Genomic DNA, 15,551 nt, shown 5'->3' with positions numbered 1-15,551 from the left:
GGGAAGGTCTAAGACAGTGACATGATAAAAATATACAAAGTATGAACAACTAACTTAACAAATAAACCTATTACAGTAAAATGTATAAGCTATCTTCATCACAGAAAAGACACCAAAAAATGTAAATTTGCAGAGTAGATCACGATATAAAATAATAATATGATTGAGTCTTCGAGTGAACACTATTACAATAAAATCTAAATAAAGACAATTAATGTCTAACAAAGTGCACACTTAAACCCACTGTACACGCTCCCCTCCTCCACCCACAGTTGGTGACTTTGTAGAAACAGCCGCCACTGACTGTCCGTACTCATCCTATTTAAAGCCGAAAGGACTCTCCTGACAAAAAACCTTCTCTGTCGAACAAGTCTCTCCAGATTGCGTCGTGGAATCTACACAAGTTACAATTAGGAGTCAGCGAAACCCACTGGGAAAAGTGGGAAGACGTGGAATGACATCAAAAGGCTAGCCCAGGATAGAGAAAGGTGGAAAGTGTTTGTTCATGGCCTATACCCTGGTGCAGGGAGAGAAAGACAATGATGATAATGATCCTATTTATAGGATTTTTTTCTACTAAATGTTTGAGCATTAACGCGCCAGTCGACACAATCCAGATAATTTACCTGGCAGGCTGCTTTAACCTTGGCTGTCAAGGCCAGCCCACACTGAGGAGAGGGATACGACGTCCCTTCAGAAAGATCGAGATAAGTCAAGAAAAATGCTCCCTACACCGGAATCAAACCCACATCCTCAGCGTGCGAGAGCAAAGAGCATAAATATCTGCTACACCACAGGCGTCGGTGTGCTTGTTCTCATAGACAGAAAAAAAATCTGAGGTTTTATTTTTAAAAACAGTATAAAAAAAAATATCCAGGAGAGCCACAAAAAAAAATCCCCGAAATCTTTGCCTCCCAATAGCCAGTCACTTTGAATATCTTCAAAACACTTTCCCCACTTTATTCAATAAAGATATCGATACCAGACTACAGCATATATATATATATATATATATATATATATATATAAATGTGTCAAGTTTGAAACTATCAGGTGGAATCGATATTGCAATTTTGTCCAAAACTGGATGTACTGTCTTTTAAAATTTAACTCCAAACATCAACATAATAAACACACAGGCTAATTATACAAAAACACAGATCTGGTCCTTCCCACAGTGTGACTGATAAATATGACTGCAATACCGTAAATTCAACAACACACAACAATCAGGCAGCACAAACAGCATCTACCTGGTGTCAATCCACAAAACAATAATCATACCACGTCCAAGATCGAGACTATTGTAAATGAACAAGAATTTCTTCCAAAAACATTTTGGCATCAATCAGTATCAAAACACACAAATAGAACTTTCTGAAAGAGACAAAACCAGTTCAACAGCATGAACTAGGCACGTAAATACATATTTTCTCTACATTTTGTATCTTGAGGGAACTCTAATCCACGCTGGTCCAAATTTTCATCACTTTTACAGAAATGTTCCCCTTACACACTTAGCCTACTGGGGGAACAAAGTGCTGTGTCATTGAAAAGTCCCTGTTTTGTCACCAGATGAACACTGATCATTAAAAAACATTTTAAAAAGAACAAATTCTGTTGTAAAAATGAACACAATAAACTCCCAACTATAAAAAGACCCTATTATATTCATTAAAATTGTTCCCCATTATTGTCATTATCAACAATAAAACCAAACACACACACATCAGATAATTTCATTTAAAACACATGAACACCATCAAACGCTAGATATGTACTAAATATCATCGAGTATAGGATGTTGATAGTGAAAATAGTGAAATAGTAGAGCTTTAATACCCCTCCCTATCAACGCTAAGGTTATTTAAGAGGTGGGAGATCCGAGTGTTATGTCCATCTCCAAAAGGATCGAGCCAAATGGGAAATTCGTGAAAAGAACCTCTCCCAATGACACAATGTTGGACCGAGCTGAGATTCTGACCCCCAATCCCGCAATCTCACGATTACTGGTCCTGTAGGACTTTACAACTTTACAACTAGAAGTCAATTCTTCACAATCACCCTGTGTCTTACCTTACCCATGAGATATGAAACTACACCCATCCGCCCAAAAAAACCCAGTGCAGGTTGACCAAAGGAATGAACTCTGTGTAGACCGAGATCTAAGACTGCTGATGGAAAACAGGGTAGTAAAAAACAAAACTGATCTTCGTTTTGTTTCAAAGTCAAAGTGTGGTTGATAAATATTGACAAAAATTTCCACCTACAAAAGTAATGGTGCTTTCCACGAAAAAAATTAAGGCATATTATTATCCGATAAACATGTGGCATTGTGGGAGAAAATCATGTACTCGTCAAAATAATAAAATTCAAGAGACGGGGGAAATTCTATCGACATTTTTTGTTTTGGTTCAACTCCTTTTATGTCCATGTGAAAACACTTTTCTGAGTGGATTTTGCAATTTAAAAAAAAAAAACGTTGATCAAAGACACACAAAAAAATGTAAATTTTCAGTTTCCAAGGACATTATAGCTTTGTAAGTCACCAAACTTTCACGGCCATTTTCTCACTCATTTTACCTTTGACTCCAGGAAACCCTATCTCTCCTTCACTTGCAAATATCTCAACTTCTATTGACGATAGAAGGGTTGTTTTTTTTTCATCAAGAGGGCAAATGAACTCGGTTACAGATTATACCAATAGCTCCATATGCTCAAAAACTGATGAAAATCTGATTCCATTGCGTCATGACACATACCATTTGTACCAAAATTTTGGCTCTGAAGTTTATATCTGCATCCTATCTGCCCACGCGCCTTATATGCCATGATATAATACGGTAATGATATATTTCCCACACTCAGACAAGTTTATATTTTCCTTTTTGTAAGAGTTTCACAGCACTTGAAAGGCAATAAGATCATATAAATACTGAAAGTTAGAGGTGTTACAAGAGAGTATCAAACATAACAAAGAAGGAGGAGAGATAAGAACGATAGATCTTTGATAGGAAAGAAAATTTTTTAACGACACCAGAGCACCTGCCAAACGCCCGCAGGCAAGGTTCTGCTGTGTCCTGTGTACGGCAGCGAGGCTTCTACACGAAACAAAAGACAGTCAACCAGCAGATGGCTGTACATAGAGCTCAACTTGTGACTCAAAACACAACTAACGAAACATTGTGAAAAACGTAGAAGCAGACGCTTACACATAACATCAGGCGATCAATTGAGGAACTTGAATCTCTAACGCACATTTTGTAAAAGTTATACAGAATTTGCAATGCTACATCAGGCCATATGCCCAGAAGTCAAGAACAGTCCAAGCAGTCTGTGCCCCAAAAGTTACCAGACATAGGAACAGGCACCAAAATCCTTACAGAGCATGCTTTTTATACAGTACAGTTTGATTTGGCTCATCAGGAAAAAAAAACCCAACAACAACAACAACAACAACAATACCCACCGCATTGCATAAGTACATGTAGTTTCATCACTGTCACAAGAACATTTAGTAAATCTATTTGACCCTCATTTAAGGGCTGAGTAAAAAAAATATTTGACTTGCTCATTTTTTTTCTTGCACCACCGACATAATATGTTCGTCACCATTATGAAATAAGGCTCTCGTCAAATTTATGAAGTGGAAGAAACATACATTTTTCCAATTGTTGGCCAATTTTTACCTAAATTATTTGCTTTTTGCTCAACACTTTCTACGTCCATTTACAAAGACATTTCTGTGTGGATTTTACTAACAGAACAATGAACAAAGGCACAAAAAATGTCAATCAATACTTTCCAAGGACCCTCATCCTCACAAATTTTACCTCTGATACCTTGACCCTAGTGTTTTTCAAGCGCAAATATCTAAACACCTATTCATGACAAAAGAGTCCTTTTTTTTTTTTTTCATCAGAGACGAGAAAAATGAACAGGCTTTACTTACAATCGCTACCAAAAGCTCCACACGCCCAGAACTTGACCAGAGCCTGAGAACATTATGTCATGACACATAATATATTGAATCACCGGGCAATTTTACTTGAAGTCCTCCACAAACAAATCTGGTCAGACAAAGGTGAGGTCAGCGTTGCCCCACCACAAGACATTAATGGGGCCGCCAGTCAGAAACTCTTTTTTTAGTAGAGGTTTTACGGCGCTCGCAACTGCATACGGTCATATGAGCGCCAGAAGATTAGAGGTGTTACAAGAGAGTAACAAAACATAAAAAAGAAGGAGGGGAGATACAGACGGTAGATGTTTGATAGGAAAGAGGAAGCAAACCCCACCAGAGCACCCGCCAATCACTTTTCTGAGCTCACACACCGACCCAGGAGACTCCTCAGCTCTCCATGTGCCTCTTGCCCACAAGGTACAGCATGGACTCTGAGGACAAACAAACAATCAATGAACTATGAGGCAAAACAAACAATGAGCTACAAGGCAAAACAAACAATGAACTATGAGGCAAAACAAACAATGAACTATGAGGCAAAACAAACAATGAACTATGGGGCAAAACAATCAATGAACTACGAGACAAAACAAACAAACAATGTCAATGAATTACGGGGCAAAACAAGCAATGAACTACGAGGCAAAACAAACAATGAACTATGAGGCAATCAATGAACTATGGGGCAAAACAATCAATGAACTACGAGGCAAAACAAACAATGAACTATGAGGCAAAACAAATACTGAACCATGACACAAATAAGCAAACAATGAATCGTGAGACAAAACAAACAATGAGCCATGAGTTAGACGAACAATGGATCATGATACAAAGTAAAACAAAAAAAACCCAATGAATCATGAAACAAACAAACAATGAATCATGAAACAAACAAACAATGAATCATGAAACAAACAAACAATGAATCATGAAACAAACAAACAGCAACATTCTCGTTGGTGCAGAACATTAACACATGTGCACGACATTTACATTTGAGAAGCACGTTCAAATGGGTGCTTGTTGCAACTCCAAATATAGAAATTATCAACAGACTTTAACTGGGGTCTGTGGTGTAGCAGTTAGGCGCTTAATCGACACACATGCAGAAGACTTGAGATCGATTCCCATGTGGGGAGAATTATTTCCGAGTGCTTCAGTCTATGTGCTGGGATGTTGTATCCCTCTCAGTACGGGGTGAGATAGACAGGTAGACATGAAGTGCACCTCATAAATGATCATGTTGTTTTACTTGTTCTCTTTCAGTAAGCGTTTTATGGCACTTGCAACACAAATAAGTGCTGAAGGTAGAAGTAACAAACACAAAATAGTAGGACGTGGGATAAGGACAATAGATGTTTGACAGGAAAGACAGAGTAAACACACACCAGAGCATCCACCAACCACCCACTTAGATCTCTAATAATCTTTAGCACTTACAAGACCCAATTGTGTTGCAAGTGCCGTAAAACTCTTACTTAAGTTAAGGCAACACTTCTTTTTTCGTAAAAGCTTTACGGCACTTGCAACATAATAAGGTCATATAAGTGCCGAAGATTAGAGGTGTTACAAGAGAGTAACAAACACAAAAAAGAAGAAAGGGGGTTAAGGACGATAGATGTTTAATACATTTTAAATAATTTTCAGCACTTACATGACCCAGTTGTATTGCAAGTGCTGTAAAACTCTTACTAAAGCTAAGCCAACACTTTTTTTTTTCCGTAACAGCTAACGGTTGGCACTTGCAACCCTATAAGGTCATATAAGTGTTGAAGATTTGAGGTGTTACAAGGGAAGTAACAAACACAAAAAAAAGGAGGAGAGATAAGGACGATAGATGTTTGATAGGAAAGAAGGAGCAAACCACACCAGAGCACCCGCCAACCACCCACTAGGCCAACACCGAGTGACCGCCACAACCACCACTAACCTGCGTAAGTCTTGGGCAGCACCTGCGGCAGATCTGGGAGGCCGGTGTCAAAGGTGAAGTGGAAGTCGTTGGTGGTCTGTCGGACGTCCGTGTCAGGGTTCACGACCTCAGCGTGTACGTGGACCTGTAGGTCTTGGCCTTTGGAGTACACGATCTGCAATCACACACACACTACACATTAGACCAACACACGTACCACTTGTGCGGACCAGTCCAACGGATTTCCAACCAGATTATGATGGAGACTATACTATAAGCAGACAAACTCTGGGATAGATCCTGAAGAGGGGGGGGTGGGGGGGGGAGGAGCAGAGATGGACATATTCCGACTGCATATGACCTTATTATGTTGAAAGTGCTGTAAAGCTCTTACGAAAAAAAAAAGTGTTGGCTTAACTTTAGTAAGAGTTATACGGCACTTGCAACACAATTGGGTCATATATGTAAGTGCTAAAGATTATTAGAGATGTAAGTGGAAGGTTGATGGGTGATCTGGTGTGTGTTTTCTTTTTCTTTCCTGTCAAACATCTATTGTCTTTATCTCCACTCCTTCTTTTTTGTGTTTGTTACTTCCTTGTAACACCTCAAATCTTCAGCACTTATTTGACCTTATTGTGTTGCAAGTGCCAACCGTTAGCTGTTACAGAAAAAAAAAAGTGTTGGCTTAGCTTTAGTAAGAGTTTTACTGTGACCCCAACACAGTGGACAAGTTAACAAGTTTAAATGTAACACTACACACTAGATTATCTATACACACAAATACTATAAATTAAACCACACACACACACACACACACACACACACACACAAACATAACACACACACACACACACACAACACACACAAACACACACATACTACACATGAGACCAAAAACACATATGACAACACGTTAGACCACTCCACACATTAGACTATCTACACACACAAATACTACAAATTAAAATACACACACACACACACACACACACACACACACACACACACACACACACATAAAAACACACAATACAGACAAAACACACACTTACCACACGTTAGATCAACGCTTAGAACCCCCCTCTCCCTTTTTTTTTCCCCTGTGATTAAGGGAGGCAACAGTGTAATTAACTCTGTGGTCTGTCATAATGACTGAGTAGACTTGTTTCTTTGCTGTCACACGCCCGTCTTTAAGTTTTAGTAAGAGTAAGAGTTTTACAGCACTTGCAACACAATATGGTCATATAATAAGATTAGAGGTGTTACAAGAGATTAACAAACTCAAAAGAGGAGGAGAGATAAAGATGATAGATGTTAGATAGTAATAATAGGAAAAAAGGAACAAATCACATCAGAGCAACCGCCAACCACTCATCCCCAACATGGTGTAAAGACCATGTAATGTCGTCAAGCCATTTAACTGTTCCCAGCCTAGAAAGCAAAGAAAAATTTTCATTCTCTTAACAATTGCACCTGCTTTGTGCATATTTTCTTGCTTTTTTCAACATTTAGAATTTAAATTTCGACTTTTGACAAAATGTTTCTCATACAGGCAACCAATATCAAAGATTTAAAAACTGCAATTTTAACAAATCTTTTATTCACAATGTTGGTTTTGTAGCCTACATCTGAACAGCCAGCTGACGATAAGCTAACCCATCTGGAAGGAGAGGAAGAGGACGACCACACATCATCAAATGACTCAACAAGATAACCCACCTGGGAGGAGAGGAAGAGGAGGTCCCCAATTTCCACTGGCTTCAGGAACAAAATGTCATCAACAATTTTGCACATACGAGGTCGAGTGTTCCTGAAATATCCAGAGACAAAATGTCTAAATAATAATAAATTAGACAGTTTTTAAAAAACCATACCTTCATTAAGATATTATTTTTTTATTCTACGTTTTTTTCTTTATTAGAAACTTGAAAAAGCAGGCAAAGTAATATGAATATTATAAAACTACCTGGGTTCCCTTTCGATGAAAGGAATGATCGGTGCAATAACATCGACTGAAAGTCATTGGCCTACTATATTTACACTCTAGATCTACTGGAATGGAGCAATAAATCCTGAGAGATGCGCAAAATTAGAAGGTTTAGATAGTGATGTATAGATTGATTCTCTACTCTATTCCGCTTTCATGGTTGCACACTCCAGAGTTTCAAAGGAGTGGAACCAGTGCGCACGGTTATTGAAAAGAAACCTCACTAGTTTACAAAGGTGTCTTAGAAGACAGACTTTACCAATATTAGATCTAAATGAAACTAATGAAAAACTGAACATTAAAATACAGTGACTTCAGGCTCCTCAATAGAACTGTGCACCCTTTAGATGATTCTGAACCACTATCAATTTTGTCAAATTCGGAAGTTAAGTGGTTCCGAAGTTTTAGGCGGCCAAAGTGATGAACTTTCACAAATATAATATGTATAAATATTCAAATTCGTGTTTCAGATTTGCGTATTATGGTTCGAAATGTGCCACGTTGAAGCCCGCCTCCTGAATAATAAGAATGGTGTCAATAAGGCCATAAAAATAAGCTGCCATTTAGAATTTCTTAAAAACTTCATGTAATCTGGCATATAAGAGTGAGAAAACAAGGAGGTACCCACGTGTAAAGGGAAGCATTGGTCCATGCCAGCTCATAGGCTTTTCGCATGAGGAAGCCTCCAAATATCTTGTTGTAGAGGTTTCTTTGCTGGCGGAGGGAGCAGAGAACATAGTTGTGGTTATTGTTTATGAGAAACATTTGACGAGGGGGAAGGGGAGGGACAGGGAGAGGGGGAGAGAGAGGGGGGGAGGGAGGGGGGGAGAGGGAGGGGAGGAGAGGGAGGGGAGGAGAGGGAGGGGAAGAGAAGGAGGGGGGAGAGGGAGGGGGAGGGGAGGGAGAGAGGGGGGCAGAGAGAGAGAGAGAGAGAGAGAGAGAGAGAGAGAGAGAGAGAGAGAGAGAGAGAGAGAGAGAGAGAGAATAAGACAATCACCTATACAAACAGCCACTTCCCATTTTCCCCCTTGCATTTTTTTTAAATCATTACAATGACACTGTATGAGACAAGCACCTTGAATTACCCAACAAGTTTGCTCATTATTTCACAGATAAAGGCAAGAAATTAACAAATGACCTAGATAACTTTGAAACATGAGGTAATTTTGCTGTCTATGGTGGGATGATTATGGATAAGTATAAACCTGTTTCTGAAGAATACATTAAATCAGTCATTCTAAAATCCCGAAGCAAGCGTCGTGTCCCTACTTCTCTTTAGTCTTCCTGCATTAACCCTATCCGTATGCCCTGGGGTCATTTTGTACCCCCGGGGTTGTATTCTTCACATTTTAGAATACTTCTAGTACGAAGATCTCTTTGAAACTTTCAGTATTTCAAAAAAAATGTTTTTGACAGACTGCTAGGCAAAGGGCGCAGATTAGATTAACGAGTAAATTTCCTCTTTGAAAGTGGTGGCTCAGAGTTCCCCACGTTTTAAGGATGCAATAGTAAAACACCACTTACGGATAGGGTTAACAAATTGATCCCATTCATTACCAAAATCATACATGATTATCTAGAGCATGGATCAGTACCAGATTTGTTTAAAATTGCTCTAGTTAACGTGAAAAGTACATGATTCGAGGACTTTTCTGGGGAATTAACTTTCTTTCAATTTTTAAAGGTGATGTAAGCTAATTATAAATTAATAAGAAGAATTATGACGAAATTTATTTAGTCTCTGTGGCGGCCATCTGGGATTTTTTTCTGTGTTATGCGGGAAGGCGTTTTCCAAAGAAAATATTGGAGTTAAAGCCTCAAACTTGACACACAAATACACAAAGCTATTATTATCTGTGATCTTTGACAAGGAATTTTTCTATTACAAAAAAAAAAAAACCATAAATAGTGAAATATCACTTGACCAGCACCGAGAAAAACGAGCATAGTAACAAAAATTAGGTACGGAGGTCCCCCAGAGCTCAGTCTTCCGTCAAATTTTGTTCATCATTTATTATACTCAACCACTTGTCAAGGAAATTGTTAAGTTTGACTTAAAATATCATTTGTACGATGATATCTAAATTTATGGTTCAACAATGTTTACCAACTTAGATAAACTTGCCCATCGTGCTGAAAATTGTATTGCCTCGCCTCAGTAAAAAACAGTGGATGAACAAAACAAATTGATGTTGAATGATGATGAAACAGAAGTCATTCTTGTAGGCAGCGCAAAGTCTGTTAAAGAGGTTGACCACGATCACATGATGATAATTGGTGATGCAGAAACTGCATTTTCAAGATAAGTTAAGAATCTGGGCATCTATTTTGATTCAAGTTTGTCAATGTCGACTGAGTTTAAAAAATTGATCAGCTGCATGTATTAAGAAATGTAAAAATCAGTAACATACGTAATCGAATCAATACTAAGTATACTGCTTTATTAGTAAATAGCTTAGTTTTATCAAAACTTGATTATTGTAACTCCTTGTTATCAGGAATATCACAGCAAAAAGTGTAAAGACTTCAAACTGTCCAAAATAGTGCTGCACGTTTAGTTTTACAGCAAAGAAAGCGAGATTCTGATCCATCTCTTTTACGGCTTCTTGTTAAGAAAAGAATTATGTACAAGTTGGCCACTCTATGTCACATATGCTTGAATGACAATGCGCCATCACATTTATCAAATCTGTGGAAACTGCACATTCCAACTCACAGTTTAAGGTCAAAAGCAACAAAATGTATTTTGTTTTACCGTCTATGAAACTTAAACAATGGGAGAAAGGGCATTTGAATATCAAGGCCCCAAGATCTGGAATGCTTTGCCCAGTAGTTTAGGAAAGAAATCTTATAATTCATTTAAATGTCAGCTGAAGTCATTTCTGTTTTTAAATGGAACAGCTAATTTCTAAGGAGCTGAGATATATCCTCCTCTGCAAATTCATTGGTCACCTTTAGACATTGACAGAAGAAGTTTTATAATTAGTCCTCTAACTTAAAACACTAACAATTCTAAGTTTGAACTTTAACTTCTCGAACGGCTAATTTCTAACTCGGAACTGATCAGACCGGCCACTGATCCACAAGAGTGCTGCCCCTTACCTCTGGGTGGCACACGATGAGGGACTTGAGGATCGTCTCATCCATCCACACTGTGTTCTTTGGCTTCACTCTCAGCTTGAATGTACCGGACCTGACCAGATGATAGATGATCGGGCGTCAGTCTTGCGGAACTTGTTTGTTTGCTTGCTTGCTTGCTTGTTTGATTATTTGTTTCTTTGTTTTATTTGTTTGCTTGTTTGTTTGTTTGTTTGCTTGTTTATTTGTTTGTTTGTTTGTTTTTTTGTTTGTTGTCTTAGAGAAACACATTAACACAACTATGGTAATTAGTCACTTTTAAGGACAAGCGGGCAAACCCAGTTTTCTGAGATTTCCAGAAATCTTGACCTACACCAAAAGAGGGCATTGCCCTACCTATGGGAGAAGTTTGGTTTCATTGGTGTGTATGTTCGTTTGGTTACAGAGAAAACTCTCCTTGTCTTTAAAAGAAACCGAAAACTGGTCCAAAAACTTTACCTTTGACTTTCTCAAAACAGCATTTTTCGGGATAGCCACATTGTGCTTAAAAGCAACCAATTTAAGAGAAACACCTTGAAAAAATAATGAAAGGTAATCTTAGAGAAACACATTGACACAATGATGGGTATTTAAGAAACACATTGACACAATTATGCTTATTTAAGAAACACATTGACACAATTATGCTTATTTAAGAAATCACTGACACAATAACAGTCATTTCATGCAAGTACAAACAGACAGACACAACAGAGGGAAACAAATATAGTAGGACCTATGACATATCTCCAAGCAAAAAGATGAAGACACTCGAAAAATGAAACAGCTTATCCCTTATCCCTTAGCCCACTGGGGATAATTCCTGAATTCCCACCTTTTGTGTGCAATGGCAACAAGCCTAACAACTACACCTCAGCTCAGCTCTGTCATCATTTTTTAAAAATACAGTATTTGCAGTTTTTTACAATTTTTCGGGAGAGCCAAAAAACTGAACGGTGTTACCAAGAAAACAGAATTATTGCTTTAAAACAAAGTTATTATCCAAATCGTATTCTTAAAAAAAATTGACTTGGGATGTTTGAAAAGAGTTTGTCTTTCTAGGAAACAACATTTTTAGGCATCGTGGTACAATCAGGCGCTCGTCAAAATAATGAAGTCAAAGAAATCTGCATTTTTACTGCAGTTGGGCTATTTTTTCCTAATTTTCTTTTTTCCCCTCAACACCTTTGATGTCCATTTAAAAATACGTCGATGTGTGGATTGTACTGAAAAGGCACAAAAATTGTAAATTTGCAGTATCCAATCCAAGGACTTTCAAGCTTTGTAAGTCACCCAACTTTGATGGCTATTTACTCGCTATTATAAGTCTGAAACCAGGCCACCCCTACCTCCTTCAATTGCAAGTATTTCGACTTACATTCAAGATAGAAAGGTGATTTTTTTTTCTACAAAAGCAAGACAAATGAACAAGCTTATAGACGATACCAATAGCTCCATATGCTCAAAAATTGACGAGCGCCTGATTCCACCACATCATGATACATTTAGTTTTGTGGCTCTCTTGTAAAATTGTACGGTTTTTTTTTAGTTTCAGTAGAGTTTTTAAGGCGTTCGCAACTGCATAAGGTCATATGAGCCGCAAGGGGTGGATGTCAACAGAGAAGTTCGAACAGGGAATCAGGCTTACTCTACTCACCTCTCTAGCTTCAACTGCACAAAGTCTACATCAGCTATCAATGCACCCCGGAAATAATGGGTCACAAGAGAGTGACAAACATATAAAAGAAGTAGAGGAAAAATGACGATAGTAAGGATTAGGAAAGAAAAAGCAGTTCAGGCACAGTTATGAGCATGACATTGATGAATCAGCCCATTTACAATTCTACTGAGAATAAGAACATGTTAATGTACCCCTTTGGGAATGGTCTAAAGACACTTCAGTCAGTAGCACCGCCCTGAGGGGATAATTAAATTGTAAAAACTGCATATTCTGGGGGGTTTTTTTTTGAGGACAGAGCTGAGGACAGAGCTGAGGACAGTGGGTACTCACTGGAGGTCGATGGTGGAGAGGAAGATGTCGTGGATGATGAGTCGCTCATCTTCTGTGGGCGGGGACTTGAGCAGGGACTTCTGGCCCTCGGACTGACGCAGCTTTTTGTTGGCTGAAACAACAGAGAAAATTGTCAGACGCCGGGACACAGAGAAAATATTATCACAGACGCCGGGACACAGAGAAAATATTATCACTGACACCATGGCGAGGAGAAAATATTGTCCCTGAGACACCATGACGAGGAGAAAATATTGTCCCTGACACCTTGACACAGAGAAAATATTATCACTGACACCATGGCGAGGAGAAAATATTGTCCCTGAGACACCATGACGAGGAGAAAATGTTGTCCCTGACACCTTGACACAGAGAAAATATTGTCCCTGACACCACTACACAGAGAAAATATAGTCCCTGACACCACTACGAGGAGAAAATATTGTCACTGACACCTTGACACAGAGAGAATTGTCACTGACACTATGAAATTGACACAGAGAATATTGTCCCTGACACAGTGACGAGCAGAAAAAAATGACCATGACGAGGAGAAAATATTGTCCCTGACACCTTGACACAGAGAAAATATTGTCCCTGACACCTTGACACAGAGAAAATATTGTCCCTGACACCTTGACACAGAGAAAATATTGTCCCTGACACCATATTGAGGAGAAATATTGTCACTGAAACTGAACACAGGGGAAATTATTACACTAACCATGACACAGAAAAAATGGTCACAAACAGAGAGGTCATCATGATGATGCCTGGCGTAGACACCTAACAGTCGTCTCAAATGGTATACCTTTGCTCTTATGATAAGACCAGCTAACCAAAAAAATCATAATCTTATTTTATCATTTTTATTTGACCAGTTGATGGCTAATAATTGAGAGGGTACTGAAGAGGAGAAAGAGGAGGAGGCTTTTTTTTTTTTATGTTTTACGGTGCTCGCAACTGCATAAAGTCATATGAGCACGAGACACATTAACGTGTTTTCGTTTGGTAGGACTTAATTTTGAATTTTGCCTAGGTGGAGGCCGAAGCCAACTCTTATCGATTTTAGACCATCAAGAGATCTTTAACGAGCGCAACTTGCACTCATAACCTCTGAGACTTTTCACATAAGATCTTACCCACCATAAGATCAGGGGTGAGGCTGAAAGACAGCAGTAAGAAGGAGCCAAGGAGTAGCAGTAGTAAGGCTGCAGAAAGAGTCAGGAGCCCAGAGGAGGGGACAAAGGAGGTGAGGGGTTGGGGGCAGAAAGTGGACATGAAAGCAGACGACAGGACATTTTTAGAGAGCAGGAAAGAAGATGAAAGGCGAAAATTTTAGCGCGGAAAATGTTCCATCACTGTCTGGATTCGAACTAGGGTCCAATTGAAAGAGTGACAAACATCGTAACCTCTAGACCATGAGAGCCGTTGAGGAGGCTTTGTGTCTCTCTCTCTTCTCTTTCTAACATACATACCTACAAATACACACACAGACACACATGAATAAATAAATAGTCTGTCTGTCTGTCTATCATTTTATCTGTCTGTCTGTCTGTCTGTCTGTCTGTCTGTCTGTCTGTCTGTCTGTCTGTCTATCTATCTATCCTTCTCTCTTTCTTTCTCTCTATCAATCTATTTATCTATCTATATCTATCTCTATCTATCCATCTCTCTATCTCTCTATATCTCTATCTTTCTTTATCTCTACCTATCTCCACATGTTATATGTGAGCACCGTAAAACTCTTACTTAACTAAGCTAGACTGACAAAACATAACCCCAGCACTGTCTAGCGACCTACTAAAACCTCTCTGTGGAACATTCCAGTAAGTACTCCCAACAGTCTTCTATTTCTCTGCGAAACAATGAGGAACCGGTCACAGACCACTCAGCTCATACACACTGGGGGTGGGGGTGGGGGGGGGGGTCTTAGTTTCAGTAAGAGTTTTACGGCACTTGCAACGCAATAAGGTCATAATATAAGTGCCGAAGATTAAAGGTGTTACAAGAGAGTAACAAAACATACAAAAGAAGGAGGGTAGATAAAGACGACAGATGTTTGATAGGAAAGAAGGAACAAACCACACCAGAGCACCCGCCAACCATCCACACTGGGGGGGGGTCTGTCACGGACAGCCAGATAAACGTGATGAACCAGCACACACTTCCAATATGCCAACAGCAATAACTATTAGTTACGGTCGAAATGAGAAAATTATGCAAATGAATCATTATTTTTGTAACTCAATCTTTTAAAAAACCTATTTCAAAAGCAGCACATTGACAAACAGCAGGTGAATTTTTTTTTCTTTCTTTCAATGGGTCTTGGTAGAGAAGACAGAACACTATGATGAGCCTGGTGTTAGTTTTCTTTTTGTTATTTACAACAGACAGAAATATTATGGGAAGAGAATATCCTATACAGTTCCTTTTTTTTTTCATTTTAATAAAAGTTCTACAGCACTTGCAACAGAAAGAATAAGTGTGTGCGCGTGAATGTGTTTGAGTGTGGGTGTGTGTGTGAGTGTGTGTGTGTGTGTGTGTGTGTGTGTGTGTGTGT

The 15,551-nt window shown here is 38.8% G+C and overlaps 1 protein-coding gene across 1 annotated transcript in view; it reads right to left on the bottom strand.

The window, feature by feature from the left end:
* Positions 1-3,902: 3,902 nt before the first annotated feature.
* Positions 3,903-15,551, bottom strand: part of LOC101849730 (acyl-coenzyme A thioesterase 9, mitochondrial) — a gene marked incomplete at its 5' end in the record, with an annotated part of 16,499 nt that continues 4,850 nt past the window's right edge. The window contains 6 exon segments of the mRNA XM_013088380.2: positions 3,903-4,392; positions 5,895-6,048; positions 7,593-7,683; positions 8,489-8,574; positions 10,963-11,053; positions 12,989-13,100. Of these exon segments, the coding sequence (XP_012943834.1) occupies positions 4,349-4,392; positions 5,895-6,048; positions 7,593-7,683; positions 8,489-8,574; positions 10,963-11,053; positions 12,989-13,100 (578 nt within the window).

This window comes from Aplysia californica, unplaced genomic scaffold, assembly GCF_000002075.1.
Source record: "Aplysia californica isolate F4 #8 unplaced genomic scaffold, AplCal3.0 scaffold00733, whole genome shotgun sequence".
In the NCBI taxonomy this organism is placed as follows: domain Eukaryota; kingdom Metazoa; phylum Mollusca; class Gastropoda; order Aplysiida; family Aplysiidae; genus Aplysia; species Aplysia californica.
The sequence above is the reverse complement of the archived record's forward strand: the minus strand, read 5'-3'. Positions and strand labels throughout refer to the sequence as shown.